General features: G+C 40.0%; 2 protein-coding genes across 2 annotated transcripts in view; one reads left to right on the forward strand and one right to left on the reverse strand.

The window, feature by feature from the left end:
• GLIPR2 (GLI pathogenesis related 2) overlaps positions 1–5,182 on the reverse strand; it is a 22,735-nt gene extending 17,553 nt beyond the window's left edge. Inside the window, exon 1 of the mRNA XM_042477499.1 lies at positions 5,063–5,182. Coding sequence (XP_042333433.1) covers positions 5,063–5,075 — 13 coding nt within the window. The 5' untranslated portion in view covers positions 5,076–5,182. The remainder of the gene's footprint in view (positions 1–5,062) is intronic.
• Positions 5,183–11,713: 6,531 nt separating this feature from the next.
• LOC121934871 (zona pellucida-binding protein 2-like) overlaps positions 11,714–19,574 on the forward strand; it is a 26,476-nt gene continuing 18,615 nt past the window's right edge. The window contains exons 1-2 of the mRNA XM_042475780.1: positions 11,714–11,751; positions 17,917–18,060. The gene's annotated coding sequence lies outside the window, so the exon portion shown is untranslated. The remainder of the gene's footprint in view (positions 11,752–17,916; positions 18,061–19,574) is intronic.

The raw sequence follows: 19,574 nt of genomic DNA on the forward strand, positions 1-19,574 counted from the left end.
TAATAATAATAATAATAATAATAATAATAATAATAATAATAATAATAATAATAATAATATGTTTTATTTATAGACCGCTATTCCGCAATGATCATAGCGGTGTACAATAAAAATTGCAATACAAAATTTTGCCATCTGTTGTGTATAATTCTCCTGCGTATTGCATCCAACATCTTTTTATTCCTTCCTGGTTTTGAATTATATTATTTTTATTGTCACAGACAGATCGTCCCAGTCCTTGGTTTGAATTTTCCTTTGATTTCCAGGATCTTGTGAAATAGATCTCTTGTTCTTCCCTTTTTGTTGTTGTCTTCTATTTCTCTGCATTGGTCACTGTAGTAGTTTTCTTTATCTTTCCTCACAAGCCTTACTGTATATTTATTCACTGGATGGAGACTATTTTAATTGAGTACGGCTAGTTATTATGACTTTTTTAAAACCGAGATTTGTACATGAATGCCTTGCTTTTTCATTTATATTTAGATCAAATGCCTTTATTTTGTTAAATACTAAACTTGAATTTAAAAGTCTAAAAGTATTATTTATTCAAAGAAAATTTTTAAAAGACCTCAACCTGGCTCCACATGGACTACAGCCTCAATGCCTGTAAGGCTTCCCCAGAAACAGTATTCCAGATCCAGGACACCACAAATGAAAAAAAAAATTAACCATGAAAGTTCATCTAGCATTCTTTTATTTAAAAAAAAACTCAGGCAAAATTGACAGCTGCAAACCAAAGAGTTGTTGGGAAGGACAGTGGCATCAGAGACACCAACCAATCAAAGAGTTCTTCTATTTCCAAAAAGGATCTGAGACTAATTTTTGCATGTGCTCAGTGACTATTTCCTTCTGTTTGTTTAAAGAGCAAATGTTTTTGCCCATGTTTTTCCTAAAATGTCTGTAGAAGGAAGACACTTACTAAAGGTGCCACCCTGCAACAGCACATTGCTGGTATCACTCAAGGTAAAAACACAGACAGCTGCTGGCTCAGCTAAGGAAGCCTTGGGCAAACATGCAGCAGGCAGGTAACAGGCAAGAACCAGTCTTTCAAAAGGTTGGGAAGAGGAAATGAGGAACAAAACTGAGGCAAGAGGAAGAGCAGTTTGCAAGAGAGTGGAAAGGATGCCCACACTCAGTCTGATAGGGGGTGTACTAAACCAGGCAACTACCACAATTTAGGATAGACATGCTGGCAGATAACCCCCCCTGGGATCTTTCTCTTGCACGTGATTGCCCTTTACATCAGGTCCAGGTGGACTGTAAGTAGGGAAGCAAGAAAGAGAGAAAAACTGTCTGCAGGTGAAAGTGGCAATTTTGGGTGGTGCAGGTAGGAGAGGGACTCTACTTGCTTTTCCAGTAAAGGACTGGGGCTTTCTTATGCCTCACATATCTATATCAAGCATGGTTGTGCTTCCCTTCAACACCTTGAGATGGAGCTTGTAGAACCTACAATCCCGACGACCAGCTCCTGTGCATATTTACCACCTCTGCAGGCCATGTTCTGTACCTACTACCATTTCACTGGGACATAGAATCATAGAATCAAGAGTGGAAGAGACCGCAAGGGCCATCCAGTCCAACCCCCTGCCATGCAGGAAATCCAGATCAAACATCGCCGACAGATGGCCATCCAGCCTCTGTTTGAAGACCCCAAGGAAGGAGACTCCACTACACTCCGAGGAAGTGTGTTCCATGTCGACAAGCCCTATGTCAGGAAATTCCTCCTAATGTGGAGGTGGAATCTCTTTTCCTGCAGCTTGCATCCATTGCTCCGGGTCCTAGTCTCTGGAGCAGCAGAAAACAAGTTTGCTCCCTCCTCAATATGAATCCTTCAAGTATTAAATAGAGCTATCTATCACCACTCTTAACCTTCTTTCTCCAGATCCTGTTCATATTTAAAACCCCTTGGGAAGATCTGTTGCACTACAAATTTCAAGTGCCCGATCCTGGACTTCCCTACCTCCTGAGTGAGACTGCTTCACGGGGCTCCTTGACTACCACTTCTAACAATTCAAAGCAAAGGTGTGCCTGTTCACTATGACAGGAGGGGTTAATGTTGTGCACCTCATTGTGGAGGAGACAGCCCAATGACATATGAATTTTGTATTGGAGAACTACATTGAAAAATACAGGGAATAAAGCACATTTCAAAGGAATACTGCATATCAATCTACATGTTCATCAGGAAAGTGCCAATGAGATTGGTTAGTTTTAAAAAATTGGCAAAACAAAATTCTCCAGCATCATCACCTCACCACACAAAACCAGTTTCTCTCTGACCTGTGCTCTGAAAGAACAAGAACAACGATAACATGGGGAATTTGCCTCAAAGGAACACTACTCTGGTTTCTAGGTATCTCTGTATGCACTATCAATGACCAGGCTGACAAAATTCCAAGAATCAGTCACCCAGAACTTGTGGGCCACAGCAGTTAAAGCAAGCACATACATAAAGCCATAAGGAGTGTTGCTAGCATCCTTATTTACAGAACAACTTTCCAACTAGTACAACTTGTCTGACTAGAGTTATATAAAACCATTGATATACAAACAACAAGATTGTGTTCACAAATGGAAGTACAACATCAGCAGAATACAGTTAATATTGCCATTCCTGTATAAGATTGAGGATGCCTGCAAAGGGCACTGGAGGTTGCACTGAGGTAGTCAGAGGTGAGAAAGCAATTTCTTGACTTGTTTCTTGGCCCAGCTCATTCCCTAGTGCTACCTATAAAATGTACACCCTATGAACATAATATGTGAAGACCTCCCTGTCAAAAAGGCGGTGTTTCGGCAGAGAGGAGATGAGACGCCAGGCTCTCCAGGGGCTATAAAAGCTCACCCACCATCTGCCTCCAAAGACGGTGTTTTTCGGCAGCGGAGGAGCAAGGATGCCAGGTTCTCCTGGGGCTATAAAAGCCCACCCACCATCTGCCTCCAAAAGCGGCATTTCAGAAGCAGAGGAGCAAGGACGCCATGCTCTCCTGGGGCCAAAAGGCCAAGTTTACCAACTGCCCACCACTGTCAAGACAGGATCCCGCCTCTGTTGTGTTAGGAGAAGCGTTTTGGGGATGAAACAGAACGTTTCACCACCAACCACTCCTTCTCTGGCATTCCCTCTCTCAATTAGGAGAGAAGAGGGGTGTCTCTAACACCATCAAAGGTGAAGGATCAGTTGGGGCTCGCTGGGGGTTTTTGGAATCCCCTCCAGTGCTATTCTTCGCTTGAGAGCAGGGGGTGGGACTTTGGGAGGGGGGGAAACCGTAGAGCAACCAAGCCAAAGGAGGTACCTTTTTGGTTCTAGCTTGCAGATAACCCCTCTTTGTTTTTTGACATCCAGAAAAAGCTTTTATTGTGCAAATTTTAACTAAATAGAACAAGCTCACTAATATCCCACGACAGACTTAACCTGAAAATACTAAGAAGAGCAAGATGAAGATAAGCTGATAGGACTATATTAAGCCTGCATTGCTCTTCTGTTTTGTCTTTATGTTTCTTAAAACAGATACAAGCGGTATCTTGAAAATTGTAGAACTGTGTATAATGAAAATTTGAATGTTATGAATATTTGAATTGCAATCATAGAATCATAGAATCATAGAGTTGGAAGAGACCACTAGGGCCATCCAGTCCAACCCCCTGCCATGCAGGAAACCAAATCAAAGCATCCCTGACAGATGGCCAGCCAGTCTGTTTAAAGACCTCCAAGGAAGGAGACTCTATCACCCTCCGAGGGAGTGCATTCCACTGTCGAACAGCCCTTACTGTCAGGAAGTTCCCCTAATGTTCAGTGGAATCTCTTTTCCTGTAGCTTGCATCCATTGTTCCGGGTCCGGTTCTCTGGAGCAGCAGAAAACAAGCTTGCTCCCTTCAACATGACATCCCTTCAAATATTAAACAGGGCAATATATCTCCCTTCTCAAGAGCCACTGTAAGAACCAGAATATGGAGAAAACAGAATGGTTTTGATTTAGCAAAGTTAGAAAGCTTCCAGCTCTAAAATGTACTGTTGGAGTGCCACTGGGACCCAACTTTCACAGGGCTGATGGCAGCTGGCAGTTCGGGCCGATTTAGTGAGCGATAGTCCCTGCCTCCACCCAACCCAGCTCCAGCCCAGGAAGCTGGAGCCGGCTTAAAAGGTGAGTGAGAAGCCCTTAGTTTCATTTTTTTTTCAGATGTCACAAGCTGTCTACAAATTGACTAAATAAATAATAGCTACTTCTTGTTCCTGATAATACCACCCACCAGGACTACAGTTCTGAAATGGTTTATGTGATCAAACTATACCCGGTGTGTAAAACTGGAACAATGAGACTAAGGATGCCACCTTTATTCTGGCAGGATTCTAGCTTTAAAAATCTGTATAAATCACAGAAACACAGTATGTTCAGCATTTGCTTGTATTGCATTACTGTTATACTAATGTAAGTGATGTCTGTTTTATTCTATAGGACAGTATTGATGACAGCCAAAAGAACAAGAAGCAATGTAAAGTGAAAGCATCCTCATCCCACCATCTTAGTTTCCACACATCCTTGATTCTGATGGCAACAACATTGCTTCCAAAAATGCTTGTTTCTAAGCAGCTTCTAGAACAGAATGCGATCTCCACAGACTTCATCATAGCAATTTTAAACGTGAGCCAATATATACAAAGGAGTCCATTTCTATGCTGAAACAGTGCTAAAGGAAGAGAAACGTTTCCTTCCTTCCTCATGCTTGCTGAACAGCTGTGAGGCCCAAGACCTACATACCACGGAACTCTTTGAATTCTTGCCAAATATCGGGTGCTGCTCATTGCTTGTTTCCTACATACCGTTATCATATCTTCTAGGAAACCATTGTTTAAAATAACAACAGATAACCTTTAGATTACTCTCCTGTACTGAAATTCAAACACACATCTAAAACTAACCATTCTTAAAACATAATTTACAGAAAACTGATGTTCATTCCACACAGAGACTCCTCCCAAACTGCTGCATAAAGCTGAGCCATCAAGATGTACAGAAAGAAAAAGCACAGATTATGCTTAGCAAAAAAAATAGCCCCCCCCCACTAACTGATTTTCCCATGGTTACGTTCTTGATTGTAGCCGGAAATGCAGCTTCTCTGAATGCTGTTTGTTTTGCTTTGCTACAAGCTGTTTGCAATTTCCTGGTAGTGATCTGAGCTCCTTGCCTGCATGAAACAGACTGTGAACAATGAAAATGCAACACACCCATTCACAGCATTCAAGTTGCCTCTGATGCCTATAAGGACTAAAGTCATTTCACACCCCCTTCTTCTCTTAACTGGATGCTCTTTGTGGTCGAGATTATTATCTTCCAAATAAACTCAGCAATGGAAGAACCAACTGTACAATGTACATACCAATTAGTTAAGCAATAGACTATGCCTTAGACTGTGGAAAAAGATAAAAAATAATAGATCTTGGAAACATGCCCAATACATCTTAAAGAGGCAGCAGTGGTCGATTTAGCCAGAAGCACAAGATTTCTTGGAAGTGGAGTTACCTCATGCTGCTTATGATGTTTTATGATGTTTACTGATCTAGGCATTTACTGGGCAGCCTATTGTAACTGTGACCACAAGTGACATCAACATCACAGAGAATGCCAGTTTACACACATACGTAAGTTTGATTTCCTATCCCATATTAGTGATAGTAGCATATGCAAACTGAACTCATAAGGGCATTGTTATTTGAAGTAAGATAAATGACTATAAACAGTAGCCCTATCCAGATGAAACCACTTTCTTGAGAGGAGCGAGCCCTCATCTGCGCTTTCTCTTGCCATTTTCTTGCTTGGATAGAGTCCTGCTCAAGAAAACATGATAAGTGGCTACAGTTTATCTGCAGTGTCCAATTAATGCAAGCAAATTATTGCTTAATACTGAACAGCTTAACAAATCGGATCACGACCAAGCTATAATCTTTAGCTGAGTCATACCTCTTAAATCAACAGTTTATGCATGAGAATTCAACATAGGCTCAGTACAGGGCAAGTACTGGACTCTGCCAGTGGATTCTGTCTTTTGGAAAGAGTCTGCTCAGGGGCTGCTATCAGACTGCTGAGCATCTCCCCTAAACCGGAAAGGAAGCTGTCACATTGTCCTTTCACCAGCAGACAAAGTCTTTTTATTCAGCCAGGCTTTTGCAACTGACAGGCCAAAGAGGGCCTTCAGTAATACGAGTAGGAGTCTTTTTATCCGTTCACTTTTTTACATTTACATTTAATTCAATCATATTAATGTTACATTTTCTTCCATTGTATTTTAAGAATTATAATTTTGTGTATTTTATCTGTACTGCTTTTCAATCTTGATCCCAGTTTAGGAGAAATCAAGATAGTGTTAATAAATAAAAATGTAAGATGTAATGGTGGGGAAAGAGCAGATAGAGAAGTTATCGCACGGGGCCTAAACCGGTCCCCAGCGCATCTAACGGGGGCGAGCGGGCGCGTGCATGGAATGCGATGGGCACGGATGGGGCCCAAAACGCGACTTATCGCATGGAGGAACGCCGCCGACGCCGCCGACGCACGTTCCCATTCTGTCCCAATTCTGTTCCAGAGGCGCCATTTCTGGGGACGCTTTGAAACAGTTCCCAAAATGGCGCCTCTGGAACAGAATGGGATGGAATGGGAACGCGCGGCGGCGGCGGCGCCGTTCCCGTGCGATAAAGTCGCGTTTTGGCCCCATCCAGGCCCATCGCGTTCCATGCACCGCCCGCTCGCCCCCGTTAGAACGCACTGGGGACCGGTTTAGGCCCCGTGCGATAAACTTAATAGTTTAATGCACAATAACAGTTTAGGTTAGCCATAATCTAAAGGAGTACTTCTCAAATAGGGGGGCGACCTCCCAGGGGGGCGCGAGGCTCGCGAAAGGTATGTTATGCAGAGGTGTACTTTTAAAACAATTTATAGACAAATGATACATTTACAGTCGCGCGGGGGGGCGGAATGTTTTCTTCTTCCTAGGGGGGGCATGAAAGAAAATATTGAGAAGCACTGATCTAAAGGAATATGCAGTTTGGTGATCCACAATTGGGCTTTTCTGTTACTGTTCATGAGTACAGAAGTGCTTAGTGTTGAACTCCCTCCCAAGGTAAATCAATTGGCTCCCCCCTTGAGCTTTTGATGGATAACCAAGGGCATATTGCTTCACAGCCTTTGGCCTGTTACAGACAGCCAAAATAAAGCTGCTTTGAGTCCAGTGGAGGTAGGGTGTTTCAATGATGCATGTGTCCTAAGAGTCCAGAAGTCGCACCAAAGCCACGCTCCAGCCCTAAGGAGTGCTTCATAATGTTTAGGTGGAAACTCTTTTCCTGTAGCTTGAATCCACTGCTCCGTATCCTAGGATTTTTTTGTAGACGGAAGGTAATCCGTCAGGCAAAAATCACGCCCGTCAGGACTGGACGCGAACGGGTGCGCACCGGGGGACGGAACGGGGCCTCTTGGAGAACGTCTGCGTGTGCGATAAAATCCGTTTTTGGGCGGTCGCGCGTGCGCACACGAGCATCCTCCTCCAGTCCCTAGAATGTTTTCATTTGTGTGTGCAATAAGGTCCCTAGTCTCTGGAGCAGCAGGAAACAACATCACACCATCTTCAATATGACATGCCTTCAAATATTTTTAAATGGCTATCATGTCACTCTTTAATCTTCTCTTCTCCAGGCTAACCATACCCAATTCCTCACAGGGCATGGTTCCAGCTTGTCAGTGCTGTAGTCATTGTTAGCTGCCCTTGAATCAACCTCAAATTCTGGCAACCCTGTGGATGAGACATCTCTAAGGCCGCCTATCTTCCCCTGCTCAGCCTAGGTCTTCTAGATTCTGGCCTGTGATCTCCCTGATTGAGTTTATCCATCTGGCATGCAACATTTCAAATGAATTTATTTTCTCTCTCCCCCCCCCCCCTTTCTTCACTGTCCATCTCTTACATCTATATACTGTATGGTGACAGGGAACATAATGGCTTAGTCAAGTCTAACTTTAGTGCTTAGTTCTATATCTTTACCCTTCATAATCTTGTCTAGTTCCTTCATTGCTGCCATTCCCATTCCTAGTCTTCTTATTTCTTGACTGCAGTCTCCTTTCTGATCAGCATTTGATTCAAGGTATGGGAAATCTTTAACTGTTTGATTTCTTCATTGTCTACGTTGAATTTATGTAGATTCTCCATTATTATTATTTCCTTTATGTTGAGTCACAGGCCTGCCCTTGCACCTTCTTTCTTGATCTTTCTTAGTGTCAATATTCCTCTTGAATTGTGGTGTCCAGAACTAAACACAGTATTCCAGGTGAGGCCTAACCAAAGCAGAATAGAATGGCACTATTACTTCCCTTGATTTAGATACTGCACTCCTATTGATGCAGCCTAGAATATATTAACTATTTAGCTACTGTATCACACTGTTGATTCATTATGTAGACAGATCTTGCAGCAGCTTAGAGACTAAATGGAAGAAAGAAATTGGCAGCATGAGCTTGCATAGACTTCAGTCTACTTCCTCAGATGCATTTGGTGGAGTGGAAGCCAGGCACAGACACATATATGGCATTGGTATGTGAGGATGTCAATTCAAATTACAAATCCTTTGTGTATGAAGATGAAGTTGCAGGTCCAGTTTTAATGATGTTCGTTAGTGCACAAAGGCATAGAAAACTGGTCTTTGTGCATGGGGATGAATTGGCAGATCCAGTTTTGCAATGGGACTAGCCTGTGGTGAGGGGTATAGATGAATGTAGGACATTCCCATGAGGATGGGGTCAGATAGTGTTGAATGGATGCCGGCCATGAAAGCCTTCGACTTCACAGAATGTAATCTTTTAGCTCATTGACAACCAGGAATTTAGAATCTAGATCAGCATCACTTTGGCCACATCTAGCATTTAAGTCATATAAAAATATTCCTCTGAGTATTTAATAAACAATAAAAGGATAAAGTTTTCTAATTTGAGCCAAATGTTCTCAGTTTAAGCTTTTTAGGTGAGTAGGGGAATGTAGATGATGAATATGAAAGATGAAAGTTGGAAAAGAATCACCAGAGGTAAATGCTGATATCTCGCAACCAAAATAGTTCCGGCTATGATGTTATTAGAAATAAGAATGGCTGGGCACAAACACCCCCTTAAGGTCATCCATTCCTGTTTGTCTGGGTAGCTTTGAGAATAGTGGAGGTGAAACTCTCCATAGTGATAAGTCCCATGAGCCAAGTTTCTTGTAATAGAATGATGTCATATTGACTAATGAATTTGAAAAAGAAGATGTCACCATTTTTGTTGAACCAACTGGCAATATTCCAGAAAATTAATTTAAGATTGAAATTCATTTGAGTAGTTGGCTGTCAAAACTCTTGTTAACCATTACAGTTGAGTTTGACTTGGCCACTAAACAATCATTTGCAAGAGGTTTGGGACTTAGGGAAGTCTGTACAGTATGTTATTAGCAGCAGATGACTCAGTCAGATCAGAAAGTAATATGTGTAAATTATAAGAAAAATTAAAATTGTTCTCAACTTCAACTGCTGGTTCTCCAGGTTTAAAGGAATATATAACTTTGATTGGTCTAAAATACTTAAAATAAAAGAATTAGATGACTCAAGCCCTGAATATTTTGTGGTCTCAGGGGAAGTTCTAACAGTGTGCAGGGATGAGTTAAAAGGAGCTGCAGGTCTTCAAAGCTGTATAACTGGAGTTGGTGTATTGGAAGATGACTTTTGTAAGAATAATAGAATCATAGAGTTGGAAGAGACCACAAGGGCCATCCAGTCCAACCCCCTGCCATGCAGGAACTCCCAATCAAGGCATCCCCAACAGATGGCCATCCAGCCTCTGTTTAAAGATCTCCAGGGAAGGAAATTCCACTACACTCTCAGGGAGTGTGTCCCACTGTCAAATAGCCCTTAATGTCAGGAAGTTCCTCCTAATGCTAAGGTGGAATCTCTTTTCCTGTAGCTTGTACTGGTTGTTCCTGTTCTCTGGAGCAGCAGAAAACAAGCTTGTTCCATCCTCAATATGCCATCCCTTGAAATATATAAACAGGGCTATCATATCACCACTTAACCATATCTTTTCCAGGCTAAACATACCCAGCTCTCTAAGTCATTCCTCATAGGGCATAGTTTCCAGACCCTTCACAATTTTAGTCACCCGCCTTTGGATACACTCCAGTTTCTCAACATCCTTTTTGAATTGTGGTGCCCAGAACTGGACACAATATGAGGCCTGACCAAAGCAGAATAGTGGCCTATTACTTCCCTTGATCTAGATGCTATACTTCTATTGATGCAGCCTAAAATCACATTGGCCTTGTTAGTTGCTGCATCACACAGTTGACTCATGTTTGGACTCCTAGATCCCTTTCACACGTAATCTCCTTAAGCCAGGTGTACCCCCCCAAGTACAGTATCTTACATTTCTCCATGTTGAATTTCATTTTGTTAGCTTTGGCCCAGCTTTCTAGTCTATTCCAGTTATTTTGAATTTTGATCCTGTCCTCTGGGATATTAGCTACTCCTTCTAATTTGGTGTAAAAAAATAAAATTTCAAATTTCCCCCAAAATTTAATTTTTATTTTTAATCTATCTATCTATCTATCTATCTATCTATATTCTTTTATTTTTTCTTTTAAAAATCACATTTTACCAAATGTTCACTGTAACCACATGAAACTATGCGTATGTATATACATTTTGGGCTGTGTGTATGATATTGTAATTTAAATGTATAATTTTAATTTTGCTAATTGTTCATGTCACAACTATTCCCAGTGATATAGGGGGACTACGATTTATGAGTAACATTAGTACACAAATCATTGCTAAGGATTCTGTATGGTGTGGTATGGGAAGGGCAATGGGAGGTCAGTGCGGGGGTGACACCACACTGGGTGATGCCAACCCTGCCTTTGCCCATCCCATCCCTTGATCTCAACTTCTAGCCCTTTCTTGTAGAGATATGTCTGCTCTTGCAGAGGTTGCCTGTGTATTCAGCCTAGCTTTCTTCCCCCCTGATTTAAAAAACAGCCAAGGACTTTCTTACATTTCTGCTCAGCTGTGGAAGTGACCTTTCAGCAACTGACTGTGGTTTTGATTTTTTTAAAAAATTCTTTTACCATTTCTGTTTGCTTTCATTTACTATCATAGGAAAACAATCCACTCTTTCTTCACGCACACCCTTTTCCCAATTGTTTTTCTTGGTTTTGAGACTGTATTATAAACTGTTAAAGAAACTCCTGGTTTTAAATGCATCTAGTCACTCAGGAATAGGCTAGAGGTATCCATCATAAATTTCTTTAAAACTTTTTTTTCTTGCACATTTTTCAGTATTGGAGTCCCCAGATTGTCTCTCCTTCTCCCTTAGTTGAGTTTTCTCTAAATCTATGCAGGGAGGTGGTTGGGTTAAGTTAGTTGGCCAACTTTATTGTTCATTGTTGTCAGCTGTGTTGCTTCCATTTTCCTGGTTCCTCAGTGAGGTTTGGAGGAAGGTCAGACCCATTTCCCCCCAGTGACAAGAACTGGTTACTTGAAGATTTGAACTTATTGGCTTCATTTTTAAAAGCTTTTTGCAAAGGGTTGCTTACAGAGTATGAGACCTCTGGCTGTGTAAGCAGTTAGAACAGTTACAACAGTTAGAAAAGAAAGAGAACCAGAGACTATGGCAACAGTAACTGTCTCTCTGCAGCAGCATCATTTCATACTTTTATTCTTATTGCTCCTCCTCCCTTCCTCAGCAACTGAAAATAGTAAGTAAACAAAAACAGGGGAGAGAAAGATGAGTTGGGCCTTTTTGTTAATGAAGAAAGGACACCTTTTCCTTTTCTTTTAGACACAAAGGTCCTCCATCAAATTATTCTGTCAGGTGTTTCACCATCACTATCACCTTTCCAAGAGGGATAACAATTGTAAGAAGATGGAAATACTGACTTCAGTTCAATCTTGGCCACTTATACAGAGCTGTCCTGGGGAGCAGCAGGTAACAAATAAATGAAAAGCTGCCTGCCTGCCTTGTGATATATTACAGGAGTTCTAAAAATGGGTTGAGTTATCACCTAAACAAAAAGAGAAATAAACAGAAGCTCAACTGTTTTTCCTACAACTGTGTAACAGGAAAAAGTCTAGCAGATGAAGCCACCTTTTATAAGTAGAGTGGGTGAAGTGGGGAAGTAAAGCAGCATTTGTAAGAAGTTTTGTGCTTGTCACAAAAAGTTGTGAAAAGGATTCAGAGCCCCTGACAGGTAACTACCAAGTGGCAGAAATAAATGAGCCAGATGTGTCCTCCAAATTTTTTGAACTATAACTTCCATCAGCCTGAGTCACCAGTAACTTGTTACAGATTATAGTAGTTGTACTCCAGATCATCTAAAACACATTGTGGTCTGGTTCATGTTGGTTATTCTTAACTAGAATAGTCCAATTGAATCTATAGCTGCATGATGAGTAAACGTGTAAATTTCACTTGATTCAGTAGGTCTAGTATGTTTAGGACTATCAGTAGGATACAGATATAATTGCCTATCAGATAAGCATATGCAGAAGACAGTTCCTGTAATTTTAATAGTTGAGCATTTTGGATGTTAGTTATGTATTTCATAATGTGACAGTTTGTCACTGGAAAAAAACCAAACATTTATCTTATTTCCTTGTCTGTTGTATTAAGTAATAGTACAACAGAACAGATATTAAAGAAATAGGAGCTTTGACCTCTTTCCATCTGGCCATCCTAGGATTAGCTATGAACAAGGGTCCTCACTGGGTTGTTACTGGGCTGGGATGACACACACTTTTGCAGGGCTGTTTTATACTATAGATCTACACCACTGCAATTCCACTTTAACTGTAGTGGCTGTATCCTACATACTCCAGGGGTTTGTAGACTCATGAGACACTAGGGTAGTGATGGTGAACCTTTTAGAGGCTGAGTGCCCAACCTGCAACCCAAAACCCACTTATTTATTGCAAAGTGCCATGTCCCTCTGGTTTTCTAGTAACTAACTCTGTGCTGGGATGATGGCACATGTGCCCACAGAGAGGGCTCTGAGTGCCACCTCTGGAACACGTGCCATAGGTTTGCCATCACTGCACTAGGGGTCTCTGATTGAGAATTCTAAATTGTTGTTAACTGTCAAGTTTATTTCAACTTACAGCAGCCCAAATCACTCTATTTCAGCTGCCCTGCTCAGGTCTTGCAGACTCAGGGCTGTGGCTTTCTTGACTGAGTTATCCAGCTAGAATGCAGTGTTCCTCTTCTCCTACTACCTTCCCCCTTACCATGCATTCTTGTTGTCACTAGTGAGTCATGTCTTAGTCATCTTGGTTTCAGGAGAGAGTTCAGGCTTGATTTATTATGTGACTCATTTATTGTCATTTTTGGCAATATCCACAGTATCCACAGAACTCTTCTCCAGCAACACGTTACAAATAAGTTGATTTTCTTCCTATCAGCTTCCTTCACTGTCCAGCCTTCACATAAAATTGAGAAATCAGAAATACAATGGAATACAATTCACAGGAATGGGAAATACAATGGTATGGACACTTCTAATTTTAGCATTCAGTGATATATCTTTACACTTCAGGATTTTGTCTAGTTTTTCATAGCTGCCCGTCCAAGGCCTAGTGTTCTGATTTCTTGACTGCAGTCTCCATTCTGGAGCCAAGGTATGGACAATCCTGAACTATTTCAATGTTTTTATCATTTGATTTAAAGATATATAAATCATCTGTGGTCACACTTTTGGTTTTGTTTTGTTGACTTTCTTCAGTAATCATTCAAAGTCTTTGCTGTAGTTTGCTATTAGTATGGTTTCATGTACAATGTGCATATCTTAAATTGTTGGTGTTCCTTCCTCCAAATTCATGCCTCCTTCCTCTGACTCTAATCTTGCTTTAGGTATGAAATGTTTAACATACAAGCTAAACAGATAGATGATAAAATGCAGCCTTGCCTGATCTCCTTGTCAATTGCAGACCACTCTGTTTTTCCATATTCTGTTCTGACAGTATCTTCTTGTCTTGAGTACATCAGGACAATCAAATGTTGTGGCACACGCGTTTCTTTAAAAGCGCTCCATAATTTTAATGATCTTCGCAATCAAATTCTTTGCAGTAATCTATAAAGCACTGATTGATTTTCTTCTGAAATTATGTAGTTCATTCCATTATCATCATATATTTGCAATATGGTTATGGTGTCTCTTCCTCTCCTAATCCTAGCTTGGACATCTGGCCTTTCTCACTCCTTATATGGTAAAAAAAATATTTGTTGTAGAATTTGGGGCATTGTTTTGCTTGCATGGGAGATTAACGCAATGGTCTTGTGGTTACTTCAATCATTGGCATCCCCTTTTTTGTAGACTAGAATGTATATTGAGTATTTCCAATCTGTGAGCCATTGTTTTGTTTCTATATTTGTTAACAGATTTTTAGGTGGAACTAGGGTAGATTCTGTCTTTGTAACTTGAATCTGCTCTATTGTTATGCCATCTGTTCCTGGTAATTTATTTCTCCCAAGTACCCTGAGTGCACCTTCACTTCACTTACTAAAAGTTGTAGATTTATGTTCAAACAGTTCTTCCTTGAATGAAATTTGTAATTGTAGTATGTTCCTCTGTTGTTCGTATAGCACCCCCACACTTGAGTTAAATTTTCACTGTTTTCTCAGATCTTGTGGAAGAGATCTCTTGTTCTTCATTTTTGTTGCTGTCTTCTATCTCTTTGCATTTGATTATTATAATAATTCTCTTTGTTACTGTGCACAAGTCACTGAAAAGTTGTATTCTGGGTTCTGACCCTATTTCTCTTCTCATTTATTTTTGCTTCATACCTGTCCTTAACAGTCTGAAGAGTTTAATCTTTCATCCATTGAGTATTCTCTTCTTCTTAGGCTTTAGATAGTGTCTTCTTTCTTTCTTTTTCTTTTTCTTTTTCTTTTTGCTTCTTCCCTGACTAGTAGCTTTAGTCCAGAATTGTTCTGGCTTCAAGTCAACTATGCTTAGTAGTGCAAATCTATTTTTTACATTATCTTTAAATTCTTCAGGTTGTATTTTGGCATAATGGTTGGTTTAGTGTTCTTCTTTAGCTTTACTCTAATTTTTGACATTATCAGTTCATGGTCTGTGCCACAATCTGCTCCTGGACTTGTTTTTGCAATATCTTCTGCTTCCAATCATGTAAGGTATTTGTCTTCTATATTGGCCATTAGGTGATGTCCATGTATACATTTGTCTGTTTGATGGCTTGAAGAATGTGCTTGCAATGAACAAACTGTTGGCTTTGCAAAATTTAATCAGGCTCTCTCCTGCTTCATTTCTTAATACCAGGCTAAATTGTTCTATGATCTTTGGTTGTACTGTACTCTGTTTCCTACTTTTGCATTCAAATTGCCTATATTATTAATAATAAAAAGTCCTGTTTTTGTATGTGATCAATTTCCTCCTGGACCCCAGCACAGAATTTTAGAATTTCCTCTTCTGTATATTTTGCTGGAGCATAAACTTGGATTGTGGTTATATAGATTAGTTTTCCCTGAAGTCTTATTTATATTATTTGGTGAGACTTTGCATTATCCTTTGTCTACTTTTGCTACACAGCTCCTCATTATTAAAAACAATCCATTTCTTTTTAGATTTTAATTTCCTGACTAAAACACTGTGTAATTATCTGAGTCAGAATGTTCCATTCCTGTCCACTTTAGCTCACTCACCCCAGTACTGCAATTTGTATACATTCCAATGCTTGTTTTACTATGTCTAGCTTCCCCTGTTTCATGCTTCTCACATTTCGTGTTCCTATAATATGTGTTGTGCAGCTTTGGACTTCGTTTTCATCTCTGAGCACATCAGTAGCTGAATGCCCTTTCGGCATGAGGCAAGTTTCATCGATAACCACACTGCTACTCTTAGTTGTCTTCTGCTGTACTCCAGTGTACACTGAGTGCTTTTGACCTGAGATCTCATCGTCTAGCACAATTTCTTGTTTCACTGTCTCAGCATAGTGTTTTTGTGGTAAAAGATCTTCAAAAGGAGGTATACTATGCCTCCTTGTGCACAGTAGTAAAAAGTCACCTTCCACTCCTGCTGGTGTCAAGAATTGTTTGGCATATTTAGTGTGGCTCTACAGCAAAAGCCTGTCTGACATGGGACATACTACTAGAAGTATTGCTACCATCAGCACAATCCCTTGTCTCACAGTAACACACAACACACCACTGAATACAGGTATTATTATTATTATTATTATTATCATCATCATCATCATCATCATCATCATCCCACCTTTCTCCCAGTACAGGGAATCAAAGATAGTGCTATGTTCAGAATTCTAAATATCCCTCTCTAAATTGCAAATCCCCAAATCCCATAGAATGGAACCATAGCAGTTAAAACTGAATTATATTTCTTATAACTGGGTAATGTAAAAGGGCTAGTGGTGTGGCCTTGGCAAACTTATACAACAATTCACACAAATGCTTTTTTTAAAAGTCACAAGTCAGTAGTAAAAGTTAAATATCTCTGCTTGCCTTCCCCACAGAGGACTCCACAGTCTTTAGGATTCATATCATATATACTTTATTTAGATCTTTCAAACATTCCAATTGTTTCACATATAGTATCTTCTTATTTTACAACAACTAAGTACAGTAAATCAGGATTAGATTTCCAACAAATGGGATCAGAAAGAAAATGGTACTGTGTGTGGAATGCTTCTGTTCATATTCTAGTCCAACCATGCCTTCTTTCCAAATACTTCATTCCATTCTTTCCCAAACTCAAAAGACACTTAGCATCCTACAGCTATTGAGCAATGCTCATTGTGCTGTTTAGATTTTCCTTAAGTTGATCCCCCTCAATTGTTTATTCTACATCTATAAAAGTGAGGTTTCTCAAGTAAATGAACACTTGCCTCTTTATTTCTGTACTGTTGTCTTGACTCAACTGCCAAGTTATCGATGTTACAATGAAGCTGACATTTGAACCCGAGACAACGTGTGAAAGGGATCTAGGAATCCAAGTAGACCACAAGTTGAACATGAGTGAACAGTGTGATGCGGCAGCTAAAAAGGCCAATGCAATTTTAGGCTGCATCAATAGAAGTATAGTGTCTAGATCAAGAGAAGTAATAGTGCCACTGTATTCTGCTCTGGTCAGGCCCCACCTAGAATATTGTGTCCAGTTCTGGGCACCACAATTAAAAAAGGACATTGAGAAACTGGAGCATGTCCAAAGGAGGACGACTAAAATGGTGAAAGGTCTGGAAACCATGCCCTATGAGCAACGACTTAGGGAGCTGGGGATGTTTAGCCTGGAGAAGAAAAGGTTAAGAGGTGATATGATAGCCCTGTTTAAATATTTGAAAGGATGTCATGTTGAGGAGGGAGCAACCTTATTTTCTGTTGCTCCAGAAAACAGAACCCGGAACAATGGATGCAAGCTACAGGAAAAGAGATTCCAGCTCAACATTAGGAGGAACTTCCTGACAGTAAGGGCTGTTCGACAGTGGAATGCACTCCCTCGGAGGGTGATAGAGTCTCCTTCCTTGGAGGTCTTTAAACAGAGGCTGGAAGGCCATCTCTCGGGGATGCTTTGAGATTTCCTGCATGGCAGGGGGTTGGACTGGATGATCTCTTCCAACTCTACGATTCTATGATTCTATGATTCTAACGTAATTCATTGCTTAGACTTTTAGCCACTGTACTACACCAGTTCTAAACTGAATGATAGTTTTGATTTGGAGCTTTGAAATGGATGCTTGAAATTATACTGTTATCCATGTCATTATTCTATATTTCATCATTCATAGCTTTTCAAAATACTATTTTAAATATCATTTAATATAATATTTCACAGGTGAATAATGTGATAACCACATTATTTTTTTTAACTCTCAAATCTGTTGTTTCCTTTTCTAAGGTCTTTTTGAAAAGAGGGCAATATATTTGAAGACAGAAACCATCGACATAGCACCTGATTCAGAAACTTTGTATGAAAATACTACAGCTATCCCAGAAGCTCAACAAAGTTCTAATCAAATAGTTGGGACAGAAGAAAAAACTGGTAATCCAAATTTCTTCTTGGAATCTTTGTGGAGTCAGACATTTGTTAAAATCTGGGTCTCTGTTGTATCTTTATTCCACTATATTCCAGATCTATATTTAATTACAGAGTCTAACGTTATAGCCTGATAAACATGCAATGTTAAGCTTTATTAAAATTAGTGGCCTCAATTAGACCTAACTGAGCAGAGAATTACAACCTCAGATGGATCACTCCTAGCATTAGTGATCAAAAGAGTGAGTGAAACTATTCCATGTTTTCTTCTTTAGTGGGTTTTCTGTTGTTGTTGTTGTTGTTTGTTTATACAGCACTGAAAAGTTTTCACTTTACAACAACAGTAAAAGTTAAATTAAAACTTGCCAAATGGCATACAGTCTAAAAACAGAGTTATAAAATTGATAATATATCTTAAAATAATTTAAGCTAATGTACAATGAATAAATACATTATAATACATTAGAAACATTAGCAACCAGCTAATAAGATGGTAATTTGGAGCGCCTCTCTGTACAAAACCGTCTTGAACTCAACCTTAAAATTGTTCAAAGAAGTGGTGGTCCGTAGCTGTGTGGGAAAGAGATTCCAGGCACAGGAAGCAGCATGGGAAAATGGGCAGATCTGAGCAGGGGAAGAGGAGATCCTAGGCTGAGTCAGAAGTCCAGAGCTACAATATCTTAATACACCAGCAAGGCAGTAAGGAGAAATGAATGCTGACAAATAAGGGGAGTATAAGAAGGAGGAGTATGGTAAGAAGGTAGCAAAAGATGACAGGAGGGTTACAAAGGGAGGATGATGTCCGAACTCACTGTAACATTCTGTGAAAGGGGCAGAGTGACTGAACAATAAAACTTTATTATGAAGCACTTTTAGTGTTATTGCACCTAACCTAGAGTGAGCTGTTATTTATTTAATTTTACTTTTATTAAAATATTTCTGTCCCTATGTCAAAAGATCTCAGGCTGGCATACAGGTAAAATCAGTATAAACATGTTAAATTATTTTAAACCATAACAATAAATTAAATAGACTAAAAAGTATTACACATGATTAACCAGTTGAAAACAGGTTTAAAAGATGAAAACTATTTTAAAGCCATGTACATTAGCATGTTTAGGTAGTTTAGTGAGGCACAAAGGCTTTAATGAGCAGCAGTGTTTTACTTGGTCCCTTCATTTCCTTGTTTCCAATTGGGCTTCCAAGGGGAGGGCATTCCACAGTTGGGGTGGAATGGCTGAGAAGACCCTCTCCCACATTCTCATGCAGTGTATTGATTTTACTGAAGGAATATCTCCTTGCCCCCAGCAGACCTCAGTCCTCAGAATACAAGCTTAGCAGGGCTTTTAAAGAACTTTTTACAAACTGCTGCTCAGGTGATTCCTTTGTAATATTGTGTAGTCATAACAAAATCATGATTGATTGATTGATTGATTGATTGATTTTATAGCCTGCCCTTCTCTCTACACAGGATTCTAGTCAGCATACAACCTTTTAAAAATACATTGCGCAAGGGTACA

Source organism: Sceloporus undulatus, chromosome 6 (genome assembly GCF_019175285.1).
Source record: "Sceloporus undulatus isolate JIND9_A2432 ecotype Alabama chromosome 6, SceUnd_v1.1, whole genome shotgun sequence".
NCBI classification, from domain to species: Eukaryota; Metazoa; Chordata; class Lepidosauria; order Squamata; family Phrynosomatidae; genus Sceloporus; species Sceloporus undulatus.